A 23173-nucleotide genomic window follows, 5' to 3' on the forward strand; every position below is an offset into this window, starting at 1 on the left:
AATTTCACTTCTCTCCTCACAAGATTAAAGAAAAAAGTATATGCTGTTCTTTTAAAAAAAAAATTAGCTTGGTTTTGCCATATGCTTTCTTTACACTTCCAAAAGTTCATTTATTTTATAGTTTACAGCTCTAAGGCCCAGACCTATATCTTACAACCTCATCTCTAAAACCTGCTTCAATGTTTCTTTTCATCCCATCTTCTCTGCGCAAACACAGCACTGTGGAGTCCTTCCCAATTTAGGAATTTCGCAGCAGCCCTGTCAACCAAGCTCTCTCTTTGCCTGAGGTTACTTTCTCTGCAGACTCTTCACCCAGGCAGTACATGAATGGATACATGGTTTAGATATTCACCAGAACATTTATCCAAAACACCCTGGTCCAGATTCCTTATCTGACTCCTAACACTTATCTCCCAGGTTCTGCTATTCAAAAAGTATATTTAACCTATCAGTGGCAATATCAAGAAACTGCATCACAAATTCACAATGTTGTGAAATGCCATGTGATCAAACATCTAAAGGGTTTCTATCAAACATGTGGATGGTCAAAATCTGGCAGCGTCCAGAAAAACCTCTCAAGTGCAATGTTTCTTCAGTACAAATCCTGGCATTATCTCAGCAAACTACAAGCATTGCCCTGGCTTTCCTACCTGTGTTGCCAGACTGAGGACCTGCTGGACCAGCTCCTGAGTATCGGTTGGCTTCTTCAAGAATAATTTCACAATTGCCGTAAGCAGGGTCAATTGCACCTGTCGGAGGGAAATCACAAAAATTCTTATTCGTCTTAAATTCCATATCGTTCAGATTACAACTTTCCTTAAGAGGTACATGTGCCAATTTCATGGAATTTATTGCAGGTTATTACAAGGGTAGGCCCAAGTCTTCTGTAGCCTTTTTGAGTTAACTCCCTTAAACCACAAAACCCTACGTTTCACATCCTTGTTATTCACTTCTGATTTCCATGTTTTTGCAATCCTCAGTGTTAAATCTTCAATATTAATAAATTAGCTTAACAAAATTCAACCTATTGTTTTAATTCATGATCAAGTTTCTCTCTGCCATCTCTCCTTCCATATCTCTCTAACACCAGCTTTCCACGAGTTACCTGGCTAAGGCAGAAGCAGGTGACCCAAATTCAGAGGAGCAAATTTAAGAGCATTTATTCACCGGTATTTCTTCCCTCGAGCTCCCCTTTCTTCAATTACTCCCAAATCAGGAAGGTAATTGAATCAATCACAGATAGATCACCAATCGGTCATTCAGCAGATCCACTGGCCCTACCTGGGTACTTTCATCATGGAAGCCATCCAGGAAGCTTTCCAACAGTTCATCAGCGTTGTCGATTCGTTCTGCGTATTCACCCACAATCCAGATCATGGCTGCCCGTGCATCCGGTTCATCAAGTGAATCTAAGTTTTCACACAAGGTTGCAATGATGCTCTCATACCTGGTAAATCAAAGTCACCAAGTTAATTATATCAAATTTATTTCCCACTTGAAACAAACGTGATTGGTGATTTCAGTTAAGAAAGAATCTTTTGGTATTTAATATTAGCTTCTTAGCGGCAAAGGAATGGCATTTTTCCATTGGAGGACACATTTTAATTCTTGGCACATCAATGTTTTGGACTGTTTCACCCATGTCAGGATGTGGAGGTGCTAGTGTTGCACTGGGGTTGACAGAGTCAGATGTCACACGACACCAGGCCACCTCATCTGTCGAAGCAGCAGCGCTCTGAAAGCTTGTGATTTCAAATAAATCTGTTGGACTATAACCTGGTGTCATGAGACTTCTGAATTTACTCATTTCAGTTTCCAGTCAGGACAAGGTCTGTTGTCATTGCAATACATTCTTAATCACTAATAGGATTGTTCTGATTACTCCACTTGTGGCTCGCGATTAATTCCCTCGTTACTTCTGATAGCATCTATGTAGCAATTCTGTTCTCCAAATTTGTCATAGCTATCTTTGAGAAAACAGATCTGAGTACTTTGAATAAATTAGAACTACACTATATGGAATATTGAAGATGAGCTTGATTAAAATAAGACTGCTCAAAATAAGATGGATTTTCCTCTGTCCTGCTCACAAAATATACCTTTAAAATATGTGAAACTCAGCGGAAAGATGACTGTTCAATCTTTATTCCCATTGTTCTCCTGGCCACACTTTCCTGGTGGTTGCACCAACTTTGGTCCAGCTGTGCACATTAACGTAAATTACATATAAATGAGAATGTCAAATATTTCTTAGAAGTGCTAAAAGTTAATTAGAAGTAGATGGTTCCTACACAAACTTACTCTACTGCTTCCTGAACTGCTATTAGGAAGTCACTTGTCTTGTTGATAAAGTGGCAGTGTCACACAAGATCTCAATTTTTGAATTTTTAAATAAAAACATTTTTTCTGCTTTGGTGCTTGGCAGAGATTTACATTTACCTTTTATATGTAACAACAGAGGTAATGTTTTGGCTTTCCTACCCTTCCCTCTTTTGCAATATGGCTTGTTTAACAGCTGTTTGCCCTGACCACCTTCAAATATGCCAATTCCAATGGTTTTGTTACTGTTCCCCTGCTGAAACAGATATGGCAGCTCTTGAGACAGGGCAAAAGAGATTTGCTAGAATGGTTCCAAGGACAAGGAATTCTAGCTGCAAGGTTAGTTTGAAGAAGCTGCAGTTGTTCTCCTTTTATAGATTACGGTATAGGTAATATAAGGTATAGCTAAAATAGAGAAAAGAACAGCTATTCCATTAGTTGAGTCTATGAGAAGGAGAAACAGATTTGGGCAACAGATGCATGAAAACAAAGGAAAATAGTAATTAGGAATGGAAGTAGGCAATTCAGCCTCTCTGCCACTTAACACGATCATGGCTGATCTTAGCATGATCTGAACTCCACTTTCTTGCCTGCTTACCATAGCTCTTTATCTCATTTTTCATTTGAAACACATCTATTTCTTTCTTGAATCTGTTTGTTGATTCTGCCTCGCCTGCACTCTGGGCAGTGTGTTCCACAGAATCACAACCCTTTAATAGAAGCAACTTCTCGTCATCTCAGTTTTGAACCTACCTCCTCTCTATATCTATGCCCTCTTGTTCGAAACTGTCCCGCCAGGGAAAACATCTGTTCATGTTCACCTTGTCAATCCCTTTTAGCATTTTGCATACATCAATCAGATGCCCTCTCATTTTTCTGAGCTCCAGAGAGAGTATAAACCCAAGCTATTCAACTGCTGTTCGTATGACGGCCCTTTCATTCCTGGAATCAACCTGATGAACCTCCTCTGTACTGCCTCAAGTGTCATCACATCCTTTCTCAAGAAAGGAGACCAAAACTGGGCACAATATTCCAGGTGTGGTCTCATCGACACCTTTTATAAATGTAACAACGCCTCTTTCCTTTTGTAATCCAATCCTTTTGCAATAAATGCTAGGATTCCATTTGCCTTTCGGCATATCCATTTTCGGCAATTCATGCACAGAGACAGCCAGATCCCTCTGCACTGACACATTTTGGATCTGCTTCCTGTTTATATATTAATTTACCCTTTTGTTTTTCCAGCCAAAATGGACAAACTCACTTATCCTCATTCAATTCTATCTGCCAGATTGTGGATCCTTCTCCTAGCCTATCAATATCCATCTGCAAACTCTTTCTCCTTATCATAGCCTGCTTTCCAGCCTTTTCTAGTATCATCCGTGAACTTTGCTGTGTTACACTCTGTCCCTGCTTGCAGATCATTTATATAGATTGTAAGTAGTTAAGGTCCGAGAACTGAACCCTCCGGCATCCCACTAGTTACAGTTTGCCACCTGCAGACAGATCCATTTATCCTGGCCAACTGCTTTTGGCTTGAAAAAGCATGAAAGAGAAAACTTCTCTCGCGTGGAGTGGTAATGGCCTTACACTTAATACCTACAAGCATGGTGGAAATTAAGCTGATCAATGATTTCAAAAGGAATTTGGTGGGTACTTGAGCAAAATAAATTGCAGGAACATTAGGAATAGACCAGGAGAGTTGGATTGGTCTACAAAGAGCTGGCACAGAGTCAATGTGGTGAATGGCCATTTTCTACGCTACAATAACTGTGACTGTATGAAACATCCAGTCTAAATTAGTTTGTTGACACAGAGAATGGATTCACAGCACAGAGCATTGCCAGGTAGGCTGCCAAGTCTCTTGGACAGCACCTAGAAATGAACTTTCACGCTGTATCATAGAATCCCTACAGTGTAGAAACACGCCCCCCCCCCCCCCCCCACCACCATTCAGCCCAACAGGACGACACCGCCCCTCCGAAGAGCATCCCAGCCAGACCCATTCCCCTACCCCTGCATTTCCCATGTCTAACCCACCTAACCTAAACATCCCTGGACACTACGGGCAAGTTAGCATGGCCAATCCACCTAGCCTGCACATCTTCGGACTGTGGGAGGAAACCCATGCAGGCACGGGGAGATTATGCAAACTCCACACACCCGATCCCTGGCGCTGTGAGGCAGCAGTGCTAACCACTAAGCCACTGTGCCGTAATCTATAATATTTCTACACATGGTCCACCTTCTCACTTACTTGTTGGGATACTTGCGGAAGATATCCCTTATGACCACAATAGCCTCCTGGACGACATAATTCACTTTGGTCTGAATGAGATCAAGCAGCGTGCTCACACAACGTTCAGCAGATTGCTGCAATACAGCAGATTGCATTTCAGAGCTGATAGTTTCAAAAATAATGAATCCAAACAACTCCATAATTCTAGATAGCCATGAACATTTAATGGAAAGTCAAACAAATAACATTTTAAAAGTACAGGTTTAGAGAATGGCAAGGAAAACTGTTTAAAAAAATCAGTTTCCTTTCGTTACCCTCCAACAGATCTACAAACAGGATCAAATTTTCAGTGACACATTGTGTGCACAAGAGGCGTACAGAGCAAGATCAGAATAGGGGCTGGCTGTGATGACCATTCTCAGATGAGTGACAGCTTGGGTGAGGCTATGAAAGCCCATTGGCACCAGTTGGGACCTTCCAGAAAGAACAAGCACAAAAGAATTTTACAAAAGCTAAAGTTAATCATCCTCCAATTCTACCAAATTGGAGATCAGGCGATGGCCTTGTGGTATTATAAGTGGATTGTTAATCTAGACTTCCAGTTAATGGTCTGGGGACCCGGGTTTGAATCCCACCATGACAGATGGTGGAATTTGAATTCAATAAAAAAAATTATCTGGAATTAAGGGTCTAGTGATGATCTTAAATTGACCATTATCAATTGTCGGAATGACTCATCTGGTTCCCTGATAGTCTTTAGGCCATCCTTGCCTGACTTGGCCTATATGTGACTTCAGACCCTCAGCAGTGTGGCTGACTCTTAACTGCCCTCTGAGCAATTAGGGATGGGCAATAAATGCTGGCCTAGTGACACCCTCATCCCGGGAATGAATAAAGAAAAAAATATCAGCTCTCAAACCACCAGTGAGCATCTGTGATTTAGAACTCATGGTGCAGAGTTTTAGCTCTTTAGTTTAGTGGCTGTTTTCTGTTAAGGTTGCTCGTTTTGCAAGATAATTTGTATTGTATTCACATTATATTTGGTGAGGATTCATAAAACATGTCTTGGTAATGTCATTAGCTTTCAACATTTAAATGACATACCTTGGTATTCATGACGAAGGCATCAGAAAGCCAAATCCCTACACCCCAAAAGCACCAGCTTTTGTTTTATTAAAATGCAAGGAGTAAAATAATCTGCAATATCTACATGGCTTTCAGAAAGTGCTGCAATTTGGACTGGTTTCTTTTTCACGAATGCTTGTGGTTCTGAGAAAATTTCTACACAGAAGGCCGAGAAGTGACCTTATAGAGGTTTAGAAGGTCATGAAGGGCATAGATTAGGTGAATAGCCAAGGTCTTTTCCCCCAAGATAGAGGAGTCCAAAATTAGAGGGCATAGGTTTAAGGTAAGAGGGGAAAGCTTTATAAAGGACCTTTGGGGCGATGTTTTCGTACAGAGGGCAGTGCGTTTACGGAATGAGTTGCCAGAGGAAGTGGTAGTGGCGAGTACAATTACAACATTCAAATGACATTTGGACAGGTACATGGATAAGAAAGGTTTAAAGGGATATGGGCAAAACACAGGCAAATGGGACTAGTTCAGTTTTGGAACCTTGGTTGATATGGATGAGTTGAGCGAAAGTGCTTGTTTCTTTGCTGTATGACTATGTTAATTAAATTGGAGGGGGTATAGGTTAGACTTACAAGGATATAACTGAAACCCTCCAATTCCAGTAACAAGGAGAGGCTAAATAGGCTGGGCTGTAGGAGGTTTTTTCACTGGAGTGTAAGAGGTTGACCCTACAGAGGTTTATAAAATCATGACAGGCACAGATAAGATGAATAGCAAAGGTCTTTTCCTTAGGGTAGAGGAGTTCAAAACCAGGAGGCATATTTTTAAAGTGAGAGGAGAAAGATTTAAAAAGGACCAGAGGGGCAACTTTTTCACATAGAAGGTGATTCATATGTGGAGTGAACTGCCAGTGGAAGTGGCAGGTGCAGGTACAGTTACAACATTTAAAAGACATTCGGACAGGTACATGAATAGGAAAGGTTCAGAGGGATATGTGCCAAAATCAGGTGAATGGGACGAGTCCAGCTTGGGAAAATTGGTCAGTATGGACAAATTGGACTGAACGGTCTGTTTCCAAGCTATATGACTCTATGGGAAAACTCTATAAATCTAAAATTTCCTACCTCAATAGGGGATTAAGAAAAATTTGTTTTGATTGCCCAACTTGCAAGTGGATCAAATCCTGGAACACTCTCCCTAATACGACTCTGTGTCCCTTCACCCCAAGGACTGCAGCAGTTCAAGGCAGCCACTGCCTTCTCCAAGCTAATTATGGATAGGCAAGAAATACTGAATGTCCACATCCATAAATAAAGAACGAATGTTTGGTAACATTGCAACAATGGTTCTTAGGCAGCACCAGAGTTTTTGACAGCATTAAGCTTACCTCAACTTTGATGGCACAGCGGCCAATGGCACGAACTGCTTTCCGCACAAAGTCAACATCAACTTCGGTGGCATACTCTTTCAGCTCTGCCAGGACCTGAGGGCAAAAAAAGGACATTTTTATAACAAACAGCTTAAACAACAGCCAACGCTTTTCAACTGAAACTGCAGCCAAACTCTTCCAGATCATGAGGTTTCCATCATTTTCTGTTTCCACAGCAATTAACGATCCTGTTTTCTTGAAGGGCAGCAAAACTGCAGTAAACATTGATCCAAATTGTGTTGTTGTAAAAATGGGGAAACGGACATTGTTCACTCTCGATACAACTGCAAAACTGACAGCAACTTCTGCACACATGCACTTAAACAGAGAGATCCACAATTTGGTGGCAGTGATTCTCCACAGGTTGAAGTCCTCACAATGGAAATCTTTAGAAATCACCAATGTGATGTGAATTTCAACTTTTACCGCTATTAATCTAACTGTGAAAACACCTGAAAGATGTATGCCTTGGTGAATGAGGTGAAACTGGGTTTTAATTGCATACCAAGTCATAGTTGTTGAACCAGCTAGCCGGTCCTGAAAAACTGACCTTACCATTGTTAAAAATGACACCAATTTTTAAAAATAAATTTGAGGTATATGAAGTTTCAATTTTTACCCTTACGCCACATATGTGTCCCAATCTTTACTTCTTTTATAAAATGATTAAAACGTAAAGACAACCATTGCTTCTGCCTTCCTGGCAAGCTCTCAGGGAGAGTTCGCTGTTATTAGCAATTTAAACTACCATCAAGAAAGCATAGCAACGCCTCTACTTCCTCAGGAGGCAAAGGAAATTCAGTATGTCCATAAAGACACTTACAAATTTTTATTGATGTATCACAGAAAGCATCGTATTTGGATGCATCACTGTGTGGCATAGCAACTGCTCTTCCCAAGGCTTAAAGAAACTAGAGAGTTGTGAACACAGCCCAGTCCATCACGCAAACCAACCTCCCATCCACTGACTTCATCTATACTTCCTGCTGCCTCAGGAAAGCAACCAACATAGTCAAAGACCCCTCCCATCCTAGTTATACTCTCTTCCACCCTCTTCAGTCAGGCAGAAGATATAAAAGTTTCTATGCACACAAGAAGAGATTCAAAAACAGCTTCTTTCTGCAGTTATCAAATTTTTGAATGGACCTCTTTGATGTTAATGTTCATCTCTCTTTCTCTGCACCTTTTTGGCAGCTGTAATGCCGAATCCTGCACTCTGTTCTGTTACCCCGATGCACTTGTATAATACGATCTGCCTGTAAAGCATGTATGACAACATTTTTCACTGTATCTCTGTACACGTGACAATAATAAATCAAATCAAAACTGTTCAGGGCATCACTGCTACCATATGCCTGAAGACAACTCTGAAATTAAATTAATGTTGGTGCTCACTAGATCTTTGTATTAAGTTTTTTTCCAGGCTGGCAACAAGTACTGTCATTCATCACTGGCTGTAAAGCCCAGGCACCATTACCTTAGAAATATTGCTGTGGCAATCCTGAAATAACCAGTGCTAAGTTGTGGCACAACTTTGATGAAAATTAGTTTTCATTGATTCAGTTTTTGAAGGCAACCAAAAGATTAATTTCTAAGCTCCAACCTTCCTTGCTCATCCATGCACTGGCCTGTAAGGTGTGGACCAAGCTAATAAACAATAACTCTGTTTTTCTCTCCACATATGCTGTCAGACCTGCTGAGTTTCTCCAGCAACTTCTGTTTCGGTTTTAGATTTCTAGCATCTACAATTCATTATGTTTAGTTTATTACCTTAACTGCCCATATCAAAAATCACTCAATGACAACTAGCTGTACAGCCCACATATTAACTTTTGAGTTGATTCCAAATAAGCTGGGGAAAGGACAAACAAATGGCGGTAGCAACAAATCAAAAGAACAGATGTGATCATTTGAACTGTTCTATTCAATTACTGTCATTTCCTGTAATATGGTGACAGTATAAGAGGCAACAAAATCCTGATTGGGATGCAATTCCATCAAGTACCTTTGGAGGCAGCAATGTAATTGGCATCTCAGAGAGGCATATTAAAAGTGACTGCTTGTGCATTCGTCTTTAAAGAATAAGCAAACCTGCCTTGATATAGATATCTCCGACTCCAGCATCGGCAGTTCTTACTATCTCTGCCTTGATATAGAGCCTTATAGAATTTCATAAAAAGTATTCCGCAACTAATTAATTCTTGTCCAGTCACTGTCCTCACTTTAAAGAAAATTACAGCCAAAGTGCACACAAAATCCCATAAACAGCAATCAGATAATAGCCATATAATGTATTTTCACCTTGGTTGAGGAAAGAACATTAGTCAAAGTGACAGGAGAACACTCAACTCTTCGTTGAATAATGTAATGGGATCTTTAATGCCCTCATAAACATGGGGATATCGACCTAGATTCGGCAAAGTCCCTAGAGTAGGTCTTTTGATTCAGTGATGGGTGCATATCACTAAATGAAGGTTAAGACTTGTTGATTAGCACATCTTCCAGGTCAAAGCCGACCATTACATTAATAAATAAGTACTAATATCTGAACTATGGGAGCAGGGTCACATTCCACAGAATCTCCTACGGCTTCCAAGTACAAAAATACTTGCCAAGATTAGATAGGCATATGGATGATAGTATAAGGTAGGGGTGGAGGTTAGATAGGCCTTAGGTTTAGGGTAAAAGTTCAGCACAACATCGTGGGCCAAAGGGCCTGTACTGTAAAAAAATAACAATATCTATTTGTATAATGCCTTTAATTTCAAAAGCAAGTTTCCTCACTTTCACTAACCTTTCTAAAATCAGTTACAAACCCTTCACATGTACATCAGAGATGATAATCAGATCAATGTCAAGATAAATTCTGTAGGATTGGACTGCTTTAATGTTAACATTAAACAAAATGATCCTGTAGTTAAAAATCTTTTACAACAACCTACATCACACTCCAAACTATGGTCTGCCCAGGGCATTATTACAGCAATGAGCCATTTATCTATTTAATCTGAAGTAGCAGTATATGTAAACACTCAGCTTTGGGCCTTTTACTTTCTAAGATAAATTACATTACTCATGCTCAGATAGAACAGAAGAAGTCTGTTTTCTTTGTTAGGATCTTGCCAGCCCCTGATAATTCTATTAGGCCCATTAGAGAAGTCAAGAGGAAAGGAACCGCACATCTGCTTAACCTTTGCTAGCTATTTTCAGGATCTATGAATAGGGATAAAGCATTTTCTAATTTAGTTCCAACTTTGTAAGTGCGCACAAAATTCTCTTTATATCACAGTGATAGCACTAATTGCTACATCTACATGGTTGACTGACTCATCAGGCCAAACACATATGCTTCTGCTTACAGATATTTTTAATCAACTTGTTCAAACACGCTATGACACACCGATAGAGCAGAGGAGACTTGAACCCAGACCTTCTGACACTACTACACCACAAGACCCATGCTTAAGCTTATTGAGTCACTAGCATTGTGCAACATAAGCACTACGACTGGCCACATGCCGACTTGTTGGATGCAACTTTATTGTCTCTGGCCAACTGTTTGTTCACAAGGAGGAACAAAACACAAAGTATCTCAGGTTGGGTTAGACGCAGCTCAGAATCAAAAGATATTTGGAAGTATTAATCATCTGATCCAGGTATGCAAATCTGAGCACCTGTTCTACATTGATAGATCAACTGAAATTTTCACCTTAGATTTTGTGGGATCCTTACTAATAACCATTAACTTGGTTTCTGAACATTCATTTTCGTTCTTTTTTAAAACCCAGATTAACTTCATTCAGGATCCACTGCAATTTCTTTTTAACCCCAGTCAAGATTCTGTAATTTGTGTATTTAAGGTTGTTTTTGTTACCACTAAGACCAGCACTATCCCTTTAAGGTGTTCAATTTTTCCAAATATAGCTTCAATATTGAGATCAACAAAGTGTGATGGCAAAGCACAATCCTGGAACATTCACCTGATCTGTATTCCATCCAGCGTTGTCTTTTTTATTCTGAATCTTTGGTCTTCCTCAATTTTCATTTTTCATGATCCACACATGTAATTTTTTTTTCTAGTATGAGAGACATATCTACACATAGGAACAAGGGTAGGCCATTTGGCCTCTGAATCTGCTCAACCATTTAACAAAATCATGGTTGATATGCTTACACTGTCAGTTCCACTTTCCTGTCTAGCCCTCAACGTCCGATTTCCTTATTTATCAAAAATGTGTTGGACTCAGATTTGAACAAATTTAGAGACAAAACTTCTACCACCTTCTGGGGAAGAGAATTCCACATGCTAAGGACACTTTAAGAGAAAACAAATTCTCATTCGAAAAGAGAGACCTCTTCATCTTAAGATTTGTCCTCTAGGGTCTCCACCATAGGGCCATCATCTGGAAACCCACCATATTCAGTCTCCTCAACATCTTGCATGTTTCAATAAGATACCTATTCAATCTTCCTTCATTAGGTAAGTCTTGCATCATAACAATTAGTCGAGTAAACTGCTTCTAAAGAAATTATATACTTTTTTTCAAATAAGGAGATTAAAACTGTATACAGTACTCAAGTACTAAACCAACCCAAGACTTCCTTCCTTTTACATTCACATCTTTATCCATCTCCAAGCACTGCTCACAGATAAAGATCACTTTCCTAGATCCTTTTCAGACATAAAACCACACTGTGCGTTTATTATCATTGAAGCACAAAGTGCTGGAGAAACTCAGCAGATCAAGCAGTGTCTGAGAGAGAGAAACATTGAGTCCAATATGACTCTTCATCAGAGCTTCAGTTCTGTTCGGAGAAAGGCTGTTTCTCTCTCCACAGATGCTCCACAGATGTTGAGACTCTCCAGCTTTTTCTGTTTTTCATAGAATCCCTACAGTGTGGAAACAGGCCCTTTGGCCCAACAAGTCCACACTGACCCTCAGACATCCCACCCAGACCCATCCCCCTATCCGACACATCCCTGAACACTACGGGCAATTTAGCATGGCCAATCCAACTAGCGTGCACAACTTTGGACCAAGAGAGGAAACCAGAGCAACCGGAGGAAACCCACGCAGACACGGGGAGAATGTGCAAACTCCACACAGACAGGTGCCCGAAGCTGGAATCAAACCCGGGTCCCTCGCGCTGTGAGGCAGCAGTGCTCACCACTGAGCCACTGTGGTTTATTTCAAATTTCCAGCATCCACAGTATTTTGCTTTTATTTGCGTTTCAGTTGCTGCTTTTCAATTTTATTCTTGAGGAATTATTTCCATGAGGAATTAATTTCCTTTGGATTTTGATCTGATTTATTTTTGTCACATGTATTGAAATACAGTAAAAGTATTGTTTTGCAAGTTATCCCGATAAATTGTATCTTATGTAAGTACATCACGGTAACAGAACAGAATGCAAGATATAGTGCTACAGCTACACAGAAGGTGCAGAGAAAGATCCACTCTAATGTATGAGAGGTCCACTCATAACTCTGATAACAGTGGGTAGGAAGCTGTTCTTAAATCTGTTGGTACGTGTTTTCAAACTTTTGTATCTTCTATTCAACGAAAGAGGGTGGGAGAGAGTATAACCGGGGGAGGGGTCTTTGATCGTATTGGCTGCTTTCCCAAGGTAGCAGGAAGTGTAGACGGAGTCATGAGACTAAGTGTTAATGTAGATTGGCAACTTAAAGAATTGTTCATGTTATTAAGTATTACATTTGTACTGGAAATACTGCAGAATAGGCTTGTGACAGCTTTTAAATTTACTTCACCAAAAACCTGAATCACATTTGTGGATATTTCATCAGAACTAGCTGCTTGCTTGGAAATCACACTGTTTTTCCATTTCCAGCATCAGCCAGCCAAATTGTCCATTTCACCTGGTCAGTTTGGCAACTTATACCCTATCCTTTTTTTTAAATTTCATTCAGATAAGAATTTGATTCATCCACTATTATTTTCATGTATTTCCTTCTTTGGTATGACATCCACTGCAGCTTTAATCATGCTTTCTTTCAACTTCCATTCACTTTCAATATTATGTTCATCTGCAACACTTTGTACATATTCAATGCTTAGTACGTCAAAACATATTGCACACCTCAGTTTTGTTATTTACATATACAAACACACAGCTCTTGTGAAAGGACGTAAATGAAGCTCTGCATATTTCACTGACATTTCTATTTTTCAATGTAGAAGACAGGTACTTGTTCTCCCTGCACAAATCACTGAAAAACACATTTTTCATAATCTTGTCCATTTCAAGCAGACTAAAAATTTTCCACTTCACAGATCAAACAACAGAAAATTATTCCTTTCAGTTAATTCAACTGTTCTTTCATTTAAACTAAAATACAAACATTTCAAGAGATTCAAAATCAATGATTAGTTGAAATTCAAAGCAGTAAGCTACACAAATAGAGTAGCTTGCTTTATTACTCAAAATATCACCTTAAACTGCACTAAAACAGCACTACACTACTGAAACTAATTTGGCAGGAGGATGGGATACAGTGTGAAGATACAGCAGGGAGTGATGCACAGGCAAGTTTTGAAGAACCACAAAGTCAGCGTGGAAGGCAGTGTGAATGTGATCAAGTTAAGGAACGTGGGAAGTTGGCAAGGCTGAATGGCTTTTAGTTTAATGCAGAGAGTCTCGTGAGCAGGGCTGATGAGTTGAGGGTATTGATTAACAGATGGGGAATGTGATATCTGTTATCATGGAGACATGGTCGAGGGATGGGCAGAGCTGGAAAATGGGGTGAGAACAGGTGAATATTGATGATCACGTGAACACAATGGGCCAAATGGCTTCTTTCTGTTCCGTTAAAAGCTCTACAATTGTGTGACTACACTGCAGGAGACAAAATTAATGAAAATTTCTGGGCAAATGCATCAGAGGAAGAATGTTGGAGCAGCTACAACACAGCCTTAGGAGAATAATATAAGGACTAAAGGGGTTGCGTTGTGAGGACTGGTTGCCGTAAGATCATAAGATACAGCAGCAGAACTCAGCTATTTGGCCTACCAAGGCTACTCTGCCATTCGATCATGGCTGATACGTTTCTCAATCCCATTCTCCTGCCCTCTCCCTGTAACCACTGATCCCCTTACTGATCAAAAACCTATCTCTGCCTTAAAGATGGAGAGTCAATGCATCGATGACAGTTGTGTCCCCTTCAGTATAGGAGATTAAAGTGATCTAACTGAGGTGGCTATGATGATTAAAAGGAGTCGACAGTTTAGAAAGAAATTATATCCATCAGTGGAGGAATTCAATCAAGGCAGTACAACCTGGAAATTAGGGACAAGGCATAGAGGCATAATGCGATCAAAATGACATCGATGAGAATTTCAGTAGCAGATGGACTAAAGTAGATGCAGTGGGAGGTAATGTAAGGGAGGTGTTTGTCAGGAATCTGTTGTAGAAAGGACATGATGGTCAGAAGGTCAGTCAGGGATGTCTTTAGGTCAAATGAAAATGTAAAAATGGACTGCTACATTTTTATCAGGTGAGAATATTAAGGATTACAGGAGTAAAGCATTTAAACAGATTGAAACAGATCAGCATACACCTGAGGGACTGAGTGGCCTACCTTTCTTCCATTACTGTAGGGATGGATTCTCAGTTCCCTGATCGAAGATGAGCAGACAGGTCTGAGGAGGTGGCTATGCAAAGAAAGCTGTCAAAAAATAACCCAGAATGGTCTCCAGCCCTTTCTGCTGGCCTGTTAGTGCAAGCCACACATTTTCCTTCTTAGTGCAGAGATAAGGCAGATACAAACCAAAAATGGAATTAAAAAAACACTGTCAAAATACATAACAAAAAGGAAGCCTCCCTGGTGGTCTATCCTGTGATAGTCACATTCCACGCTGTTTCACACTCAAGTGTTCCCACCCATGTCAATATCAACTACAGAAGTGGAAGCAAGTCATTTACACTTATTATGCAATAAAGGCAGCCTGTGGAAGAGGTCATCCTGCAAGAACATTCAATTGCTGTCACCTTGACTTGACCATATTTCAGAGAATTGTCCTGGATACATCTGCATATATTATCAAAAATACATTTACAATACAGCAGCTTTTTATTTAAAACCAGTAGTAGTGCAGTTATGTTTTATAACTGTAATGAATTGCATTATACATTCAAAACAGCAGAAGGCCTTTTGGTCCATGTGTTTGTCCCAGCTGCTGAAAATCTTTTGCTTGTTACCTCTCCAAGTCAGCTATTCCAACCTACTCCCGACCATCAAGATCAATAAATTTCAGCTCATTCCGAACTTTACTGTCCTAGTCTAAAGAAGATCTATCCATCCAGCACACCCGTGCTCACTGATCTATACTAGTTTCCATCTAAGCAATGCGCCAATATTAAAATTTTCAGATTCACTTGCAAATCTCTCCATGTTCTTTGCCTCCCCTCAAACCTCTGAAGTATCTCTATTCCTCTAAATGTGGCCTCTTGCATTGCTCTAACACTGGAAGCTGGGCTTTCACCTGTCTAAGCCTCAAACTCTGAAATTTGCTACCTAAACCTTTTTACAGCTTCGTCCTTTTGGGATGTACCATAAAATTGGCCTCATTTGCCTGAATACCTAATGTGGCTCAAACTTATTTTGTTTGATTGTGCTTCTGCAAAGAGCTCTGGATGCTTTACTATGTTAAAGGTACTAAATAATTGCAAATTGTTCTTGTTATGGCGTTCTAGTTTTGAGCTATTCAATTAACAACAAATTCTTATTGGTTTATTGTAGACCTGAAAATCCTTCAAGGGCATGTTCAATTGGCCTTTCTGACAGTTATTTCCATTTCTAGATCAGGAATTATGTCCTAGATTGCAACAGGTCACTGCGGGAAAAAAAAAAGCCTCCTCCTTTCCTCTGCTTCTGTTATAATAATATGCTTTAGCACCAAAATATTTGCTTTAAAATTTGGCATAAAGGCTACAGGACAGGGAAAACTTCTGAATGCAATATCTCCCAGTCTGCAATTATGTGCATCTTATAACAAGGTATTCCTGAACGACCAAGAGTTTTGGTAGACCTCAATATGAGCAACCTTCTGCAAAATAAAAAATACAACTTATCCCTTAAAAATAAATTGACAGAAACGAACTCAAGCATCCTAGATATTTCCACATTAGCCTTTAGTTTACAAAGATGTGAATACAGCAAGAGCTTAAAGTGGATACATACTCAGTCAAGATGTCTCCTGATTCAGTCATAGCAAAGAAGAAACCCACAATTAACAAGCTTTGCAGAAATATTCCAATGTGTTGACAGAGCTGTGAAGAAATGCTTAGCTAAGACAGCTATTAATAATGGTGAACAAAGTCAAAGAGGTAGTTTTAAAGGGGCAAAATGTGATGGAAAGGCACAGCAGTCCATACCATAGGGCTGAAGGCAGTGTCACAAATGACGGGGGTAATAGGAAGAAAGGAGGTTGCACAAGAAACTGGATTTGGAAGAACAGAGACCTTTGTGGCATTGTTTTGCCACATTAAAAGGTGCTAGGTAAATTGTTTTGTTGCTGTAGATGGGGTGGTGGTTTGATCAGTGGTGGGCGAAAATTGTGAAAATTACCGACAAACCAATAAAACCAATAGCTTGGATTTTAGAAGGAAAAGGCCTTCTTGATCAACATCACTGAATTCTTTGAAAGATTATACAGCAAATAAAACAACAGCTACAATTTAGCAAGATTCACAAAAGGGCAGCCACGTAAAAGACTCATTGATAATGTCAATGCACATGGATTCAAGGGGCAAGCAGAAGGAACATAGGACTAAGGAGCAGTAGTAGGCAGTTTGGCCTTGTAAGTCTGCTCTGCCATTATCAAGGCTGATCTGGTTATGCTCTCAATTTTACCTTCCTGTACTCCCCTCAGAGCTCTGGACTGTACTGTCAGTATGAAAATTTTGGAAGATCAAATTCTGGTGCAAATTATACAATAAATGGCAGAACCATCAGGAGCATTGACATATAGAGGGATCCAGGCATACAGGTCCACAGATCCCTGAGAATGGCAACACAGGTGGATAAGGGGTCAAGAAGGCATACAGCACACTGGCCTTCATCGGCCAAGGCATGGAAAATAAAAGTTGGCAAGTTGTGTTACAGCTGTACAAAACTTTAGTTAGGCCACACTTGAAATATTGTACACAGTTCCGGTCACCATACTACTGGTGAGGTGGTGGGTGCTTTGGAGAGGGTGCAGAGAAGGTTTACCAGGATGTTGCCTGGTCTGGAGGGTTTTAGTTATGAGGAGAGGCTGTTTTCGCCGAAGTGATGATGGCCGAAGAGCCACCTGATACAGGTCTACAAAATAATGAGAGGCATAGATAGGGTGGATTTCTTCCCCAGGGTGAAAAGATCAATTTCAAGAAGGCACAGGTTCAAGGAGAAAGGGGCAAGTTTTTCACACAGAGGGTGGTAGGTGGGTGGAATGCACTGCCAGTGGAAGTAAACGCGTTAGCAACATTTAAGGAATATCTTGATAAACACGTGAACCTGAGGCAAACTGAGGGCTAGATTCCACAGATGGGCAATAAGGGTCTAAATGAGAAACAGAAATCGGCACAGGCTTGGTGGGCCAAAGGGCCTGTTACAGTACTGTATTGTATTGAAAATCTAACTTAGCCTTGAATAATATTCAATGACCAGCTTTTATTGCTTTCTAGAGAACAGAATCCCACAGATTAATAACCTTCAGTGAAAAAAAATCTCCTCACTGCAGTTTTAAAAGGGACACTTCTGATTCTCAAATTATGTCCCCTGTTTTTAGTTCAGTCCCTTTGTCATCATGTTTTAATAAGATTATCTATCATTTCTTCTAAACTCCAACGAGCTTAAGCTCAAACTGTTCAACGTTGCTTCATAAATTAAGCCCTTCATCCCTGAAATGAGTCAACTGAGCACTGTCTGAGTTGCTTCCAATACAATTAATTGTCCTTTTTCAAATAAGGAGACCAAAATTGGGCAGCACCGTAGCTCAGCGGTTAGCACAGCTGCCACACAGCACCATGGACCTGGGTTCGATTCTCACCTTGGGCGATTGCCTGTGTAGAGTTTGCACATTCATCGTGCACCTTTACAGGTTTCCTCTGGGTGCTCCAGTTTTCTCCCACTGTCCAAAGATGTGCAGACTGGGTGATTTAACCAGGGTAAACGTGGGTTACGAGGATAGGACCATTGGCTAAGTCTGGGTGGAATGCTCTTCGAAGGGTCAGTGCAGACTCGATGGTCGAACGGCCTCTTCCTATACTGTAGGGATTCAGTACAGAGCTGCAGTACAATTTCCCCACTTTTACATTCAATTCCTACAAACAACAATACTTCATTTGCCTTCCTAATCACTTGCTGTACATGGTGTGCTAACTTCTTGGCATTATGTTCCAAAACACTCAGATCCCTCTGAACCACGGGTTTTTGCAATATACAGTCTTACAGCTGTACAGCAGAAACAGACCCTTCATTCATCTGGTCAGCAAGGACGAGTTATCTCAAATTAATCTAGTCCCATTTGCCAGCATTTGGTCCATTTCCCTCTAAACCTTGCCTATTCATATACCCTTCCAGATGCCTTGTAAATGTTGTAATCGTACCAGCGTCCACCGCTTCGTCTGGCAGCTCATTCCATACACGCACCACCCTCTGCGTGAAAACGTTGCACCTTACATTCCTCTTAAATCTTTCCCCTCTCACCGTAAACCTATGCTGTCTAGTTTCGGACTCCACCATCATAGGGTAAAGACCTTGGCTATTCACCCTATCCATGCCCCTCAGGGCTTTATAAACCTCTACAAGGTATCCCCTCAGCCTCCAATGCTCCAGGGAAAATAGCCCTAGTCTATTCAGCCACTCCTATTAGCTCAAACCCTCCAAACCTGACAACATCCACATAAATCTTTTCTGAACTCTTTCAAGTTTCACAACATCCTTCCTATAGCAGGGGGACCAGAATTGCACACAATATTCCAATCAATGTCCTGTACAGCTGCAACATGACCTCCCAACTCCTGCAGTCAATGGACTGACCAATAAAGTCAAGCATACCAAACGCCTTTTTCATTATCCTATCTACCCGCGACTCCACTTTCAAGGAACTATGAACCTGCTCTCAAAGGTCTTTTTGTTCTGCAACACTCCCCAGGACCTTACCATTAAGTGTATAGGTCCTGCTCTGATTTGCCTTTCCAAAATGCAGCACTTCCCATTTATCTAAATTAAACACCACCTGCCACCCCTCAGCCCATTGGCCCATTTGATCAAGTTCCCATTGTACTCTGAGGTAACCTTCTTCACTGTCCACTGCACCTCCAATTTTGGTGGCATCTGCAAACTTACTGACCATGTCTCCCATGTTCATATCCAAATCACTTGTATAACTGACAAAAAGTGGTGGATCCAGCACCGATACTTAGGGCACACTGCTGGTCACAGGCCTCCAGTCTGAAAAGCAACCCTCCACCACCACCCTCTGTCTTCTACCTTCGAGCCAGTTCTGTATCCAAATCGCTAGTTCTCCTTGTATTCCATGTAATCTAACCCTGCTAACCAGTCTACCATGAGGTACCTTGTAAAACGCCTTACCGAAGTCCATATAGATCACATCCACTGCTCTGCCTTCATCAATTCTCTCCGTCACTTCTGCAAAAAACTCAATCAAGTTAGTGAGACATGATTTCCCACGCAAAGCCATGTTGACTATCCCTAATCAATCCTTGCCTCTCAAAATAAATGTGGATCCTGTCCCTCAGGATTCCCTCCAACAACTTGCCCAGCACTGATATCAAGCTCACTGATCTATAGTTCCCTGGCTCTTTATTTAAGCAGTATTCTGATTTTCTATAATTCTTGCCTAGTCCACATTTTCCCCACATACAGCTTGCCAACGCAAAAAAATATTTATTCCTACTCTATGCTTCTTGCTAGCAATTAATCCTTTGTCCAGGGTAATAAGTTACCCCCATGTTATGTGCTGGCATGTTTCATGGTAACCCTTGACATAGCCACCTTATCATATGCCTTTGGAAATTCAGTGCACCACATACACAGGTTTCCCTTTAGCCGCCTTAGATGATGACATCTTCCAAGAACCCAAATAACTTCGTCAAGCACGACTTTCCTTTCAGAAAACCATTCTGACTTCACCTGATCCTAATGTCTTTTTACTAAACACCCTTACAAATGGATTCCAGCAATTTCCCTATGAACTAAGTTAGGCAAACCAGGCTTTGGTTCTTGTCTTCTTTCTCCTTCCTTTCTTGGAAACCTTTCAGAATCTAAGGAATTTTGGAAGATTATAGCCCATTCATCTGCTATCTCTCCGCTTTCAAGACTCTAAAATGTAGGGAATCTGGTCCTGGTCCAATCGTTTTCCCTGCACTAATTTCCTGGCAATGAAAATTGTTCGAAGTTCCTTCCAGCTTTTCACCTCTTGATTTAAGTGTCTCTTGAAGTCTGGGTCTCCTTCAGAAAAGATAGACGCGGTAGCCAGATAATCTTATTTGCAGTGTAGATGGGAGCTACCCAGGTATCCCTGCAGAATCCCTGATGTAGCAGACTCTGAGGGAATTGCCCTGGAAACTGAGGTTCTGATGGGCAATTTCCCAATGCCTGGAACCCTCCGAAAGCATCTACTCAAATCTGGGAAAGCAGAAAGTTCCGCTGCAGTTAAATAAATAAGTTACTCAGGAAAAGTTCGACATTTAAAAATTCTTGGGTAACTATTATAATGACAACCAATGTATAACATTGGCTCCTTACTAGACCTCCTCCAGATCATGACTCAACACCACTCCCAACTCCACGCTACCCCCCAAAAAAAAACCTGACACCACACCACACCTCACACCCCCCCCAACCCTCCCCAATCAGGACACAATACTCAACACTCCAGGTTCCAGACCTGACTCCCTGCTCCCTCACCCCCGCTACCTCCCACCCATCCCAAACTCCTGTAAACACAACATCACTTAACTGGTCCCCGTGACACACCTTGCCCCACATTTGATGCATCCTTCTCAATGTGTCTCTCTTTCTCATTGGGATAAATCTTTGCCATGTGTTATTATTAAATATCTCCTTAAAGACAGCCAATGCATTGCATTCCTACCGTCCTTTTAACCTAACTTTCCAATTCACATTAGCCAGCTCTACCTTCATATTGTTAAACGACATTTTTCAGTTTTAAAACACTAATCTTAGTTGCATATTCTCCCCCTGCCTCCACTTCTAAAATGAACATGAAATTCCATCACATTATAATCACTGTCCCTTGAGAGGCTCCTTCACCATGAGGTTATTTATTCCCTCTGTCTCTTGACTCGCTACCAGTCTAGAATGTGCGACTTCCAGGTTGGCTCTCAAATCTGCAGGTCGAAGAAACTGTTCCAAATTGAGTCTATGACCTCACTTTCCAGGCTACATTTGCCAGTCTGATTCACCCAATTTACATGGAAATTGATCAGAGGAAATTGTCCAGCAAATTAAGTCAAATTAAAGAGACAAGCGTAAAAGATAGGAGGATGCAAGTTAGGGTAAGATGATTCATAAGAAGAGCTGTAGATAAAAATGTATTGCGTAATACAAAGCCAATGTAAGCCAGTTGGATGCTAAGAGGCCTAGGAAAGATCCTTGGGACATACTAGCTGCGATAACAGTAGGCTCAAGAATACATCATGGGAAATGTACTATTTTCCAGGGCAGACAAGAGTAAAAGTATACAAGACAACAAGGTGCAGGGCTGGATGAACACAGCAGGCCAAGCAGCATCATAGGAGCAGAGAGGCTCTATGATGATGCTTGGCCTGCTGTGTTCATCCAGCCCTGCACCTTGTTGTCTCGGATTCTCCAGCATCTGCAGTTCCTACTATCTCTCATTTACACTTAGTTGTTGGCTGTTCCAGAAAGTTTGCACACTTTCGTTTCTAGGATCAGTCTTACATATGAGCAGACAAATATGTCATGTAGAGAAAAGAAAACAAACTAGTTCATCTGTAATGCCCCAGTCATAATGTACAGCCATTACTATATAGACACAAAACAACTGCAAATGCTGTAAATCAGAAACAAAAACAGAAGTTGCTGGAAAAGCTCAGCAGGTCTGGCAACATCTGTGAAGAGAAATCAGAGTTAACGCTTCAGGTTGAGTTAACCTTCCTGAGAGTTCTAACGAAACGTTAACTCTGATTTCTCTTCACAGATGCTGTCAGATCTGCTGAGCCTTTCCAGCAATTTCTGTTTTTATTACTGTATGGATACACTCTGCCCACTCAGAACCATGTAGTCACTTAGGAGAGGAGAGAAAATATATTAAAAATCCAAGATAATTAAGGGGGAAATGTTAAAACATTGAAACAACTTAAACTGGTCCAAGGAAACCACATTAACATTAACTTATGCTACAAGATGCCAACTTCTTAAATTAATTAATCATCTCCACAGCAAATTCTCCGATGAAGGAATTCAGTAACTCAGCACTCATCACATGAGTCAGCAACTTGTTCCACAAGCCAAAAATTCTCTTGGAAAAGAAGAATTTCTACATTCAGCCATTATCAATCCCCTGTAACTAATAACCCCTGATGAAATTTCTTTCTTCTGTCAGCACCGATGATATTTTTGGAAATGGGTTTTAATTAAATGAGATATTACAGCAGAAGAAAAACTGTAACATTTCAGCTTTGGTACTCTCTATTTGGAGAAATGCAATTGTACCCTGAATGTACTGGCTGGCTTGCTGTAGTCATCCAGTCTCCCCCTTTGCCATATATCTTATGGCATTATGGTCTTATGTGTTTGTGTGTATCATAGTCATACAGTCATACAACATGGAAACAAACCCTTCGGTCCAACCAGTCCATGCCAAACACAATCCCTAACTAAACTAGTTCCACCTGCTTGCTCCTGGCCCGTATCCTTCCAAACTTTTCCTATTCATGTACTTATCCAAGTATGTTTTAAATCCAACCCAGAGTCATAGTGTCATACAGCATGGACACAGACGCTTCAGTCCAACCAGTCCACACTAACCATAATCCCAAACTAAACTAGTGCTACTTGCCTGCATTTGGCCCGTATCCCTCCAAACATTTCCTATTCATG

At 40.7% G+C, this 23173-nt stretch overlaps 1 protein-coding gene across 2 annotated transcripts in view; it reads right to left on the reverse strand.

The window, feature by feature from the left end:
- Nucleotides 1-23173, reverse strand: part of ap2b1 (adaptor related protein complex 2 subunit beta 1) — a 166515-nt gene that overhangs the window by 90623 nt on the left and 52719 nt on the right. For both annotated transcript variants that reach the window (XM_048612549.1, XM_048612548.1), the window contains exons 8-11: nucleotides 7020-7115; nucleotides 4577-4692; nucleotides 1282-1447; nucleotides 651-749 (exon numbers count right to left, since the gene is read on the reverse strand). In XM_048612549.1, the coding sequence (XP_048468506.1) occupies nucleotides 651-749; nucleotides 1282-1447; nucleotides 4577-4692; nucleotides 7020-7115 (477 nt within the window). The remainder of the gene's footprint in view (nucleotides 1-650; nucleotides 750-1281; nucleotides 1448-4576; nucleotides 4693-7019; nucleotides 7116-23173) is intronic.

The sequence above is a fragment of the Rhincodon typus genome, chromosome 26 (genome assembly GCF_021869965.1).
Source record: "Rhincodon typus isolate 14 chromosome 26, sRhiTyp1.1, whole genome shotgun sequence".
Classification (NCBI taxonomy): Eukaryota; Metazoa; Chordata; class Chondrichthyes; order Orectolobiformes; family Rhincodontidae; genus Rhincodon; species Rhincodon typus.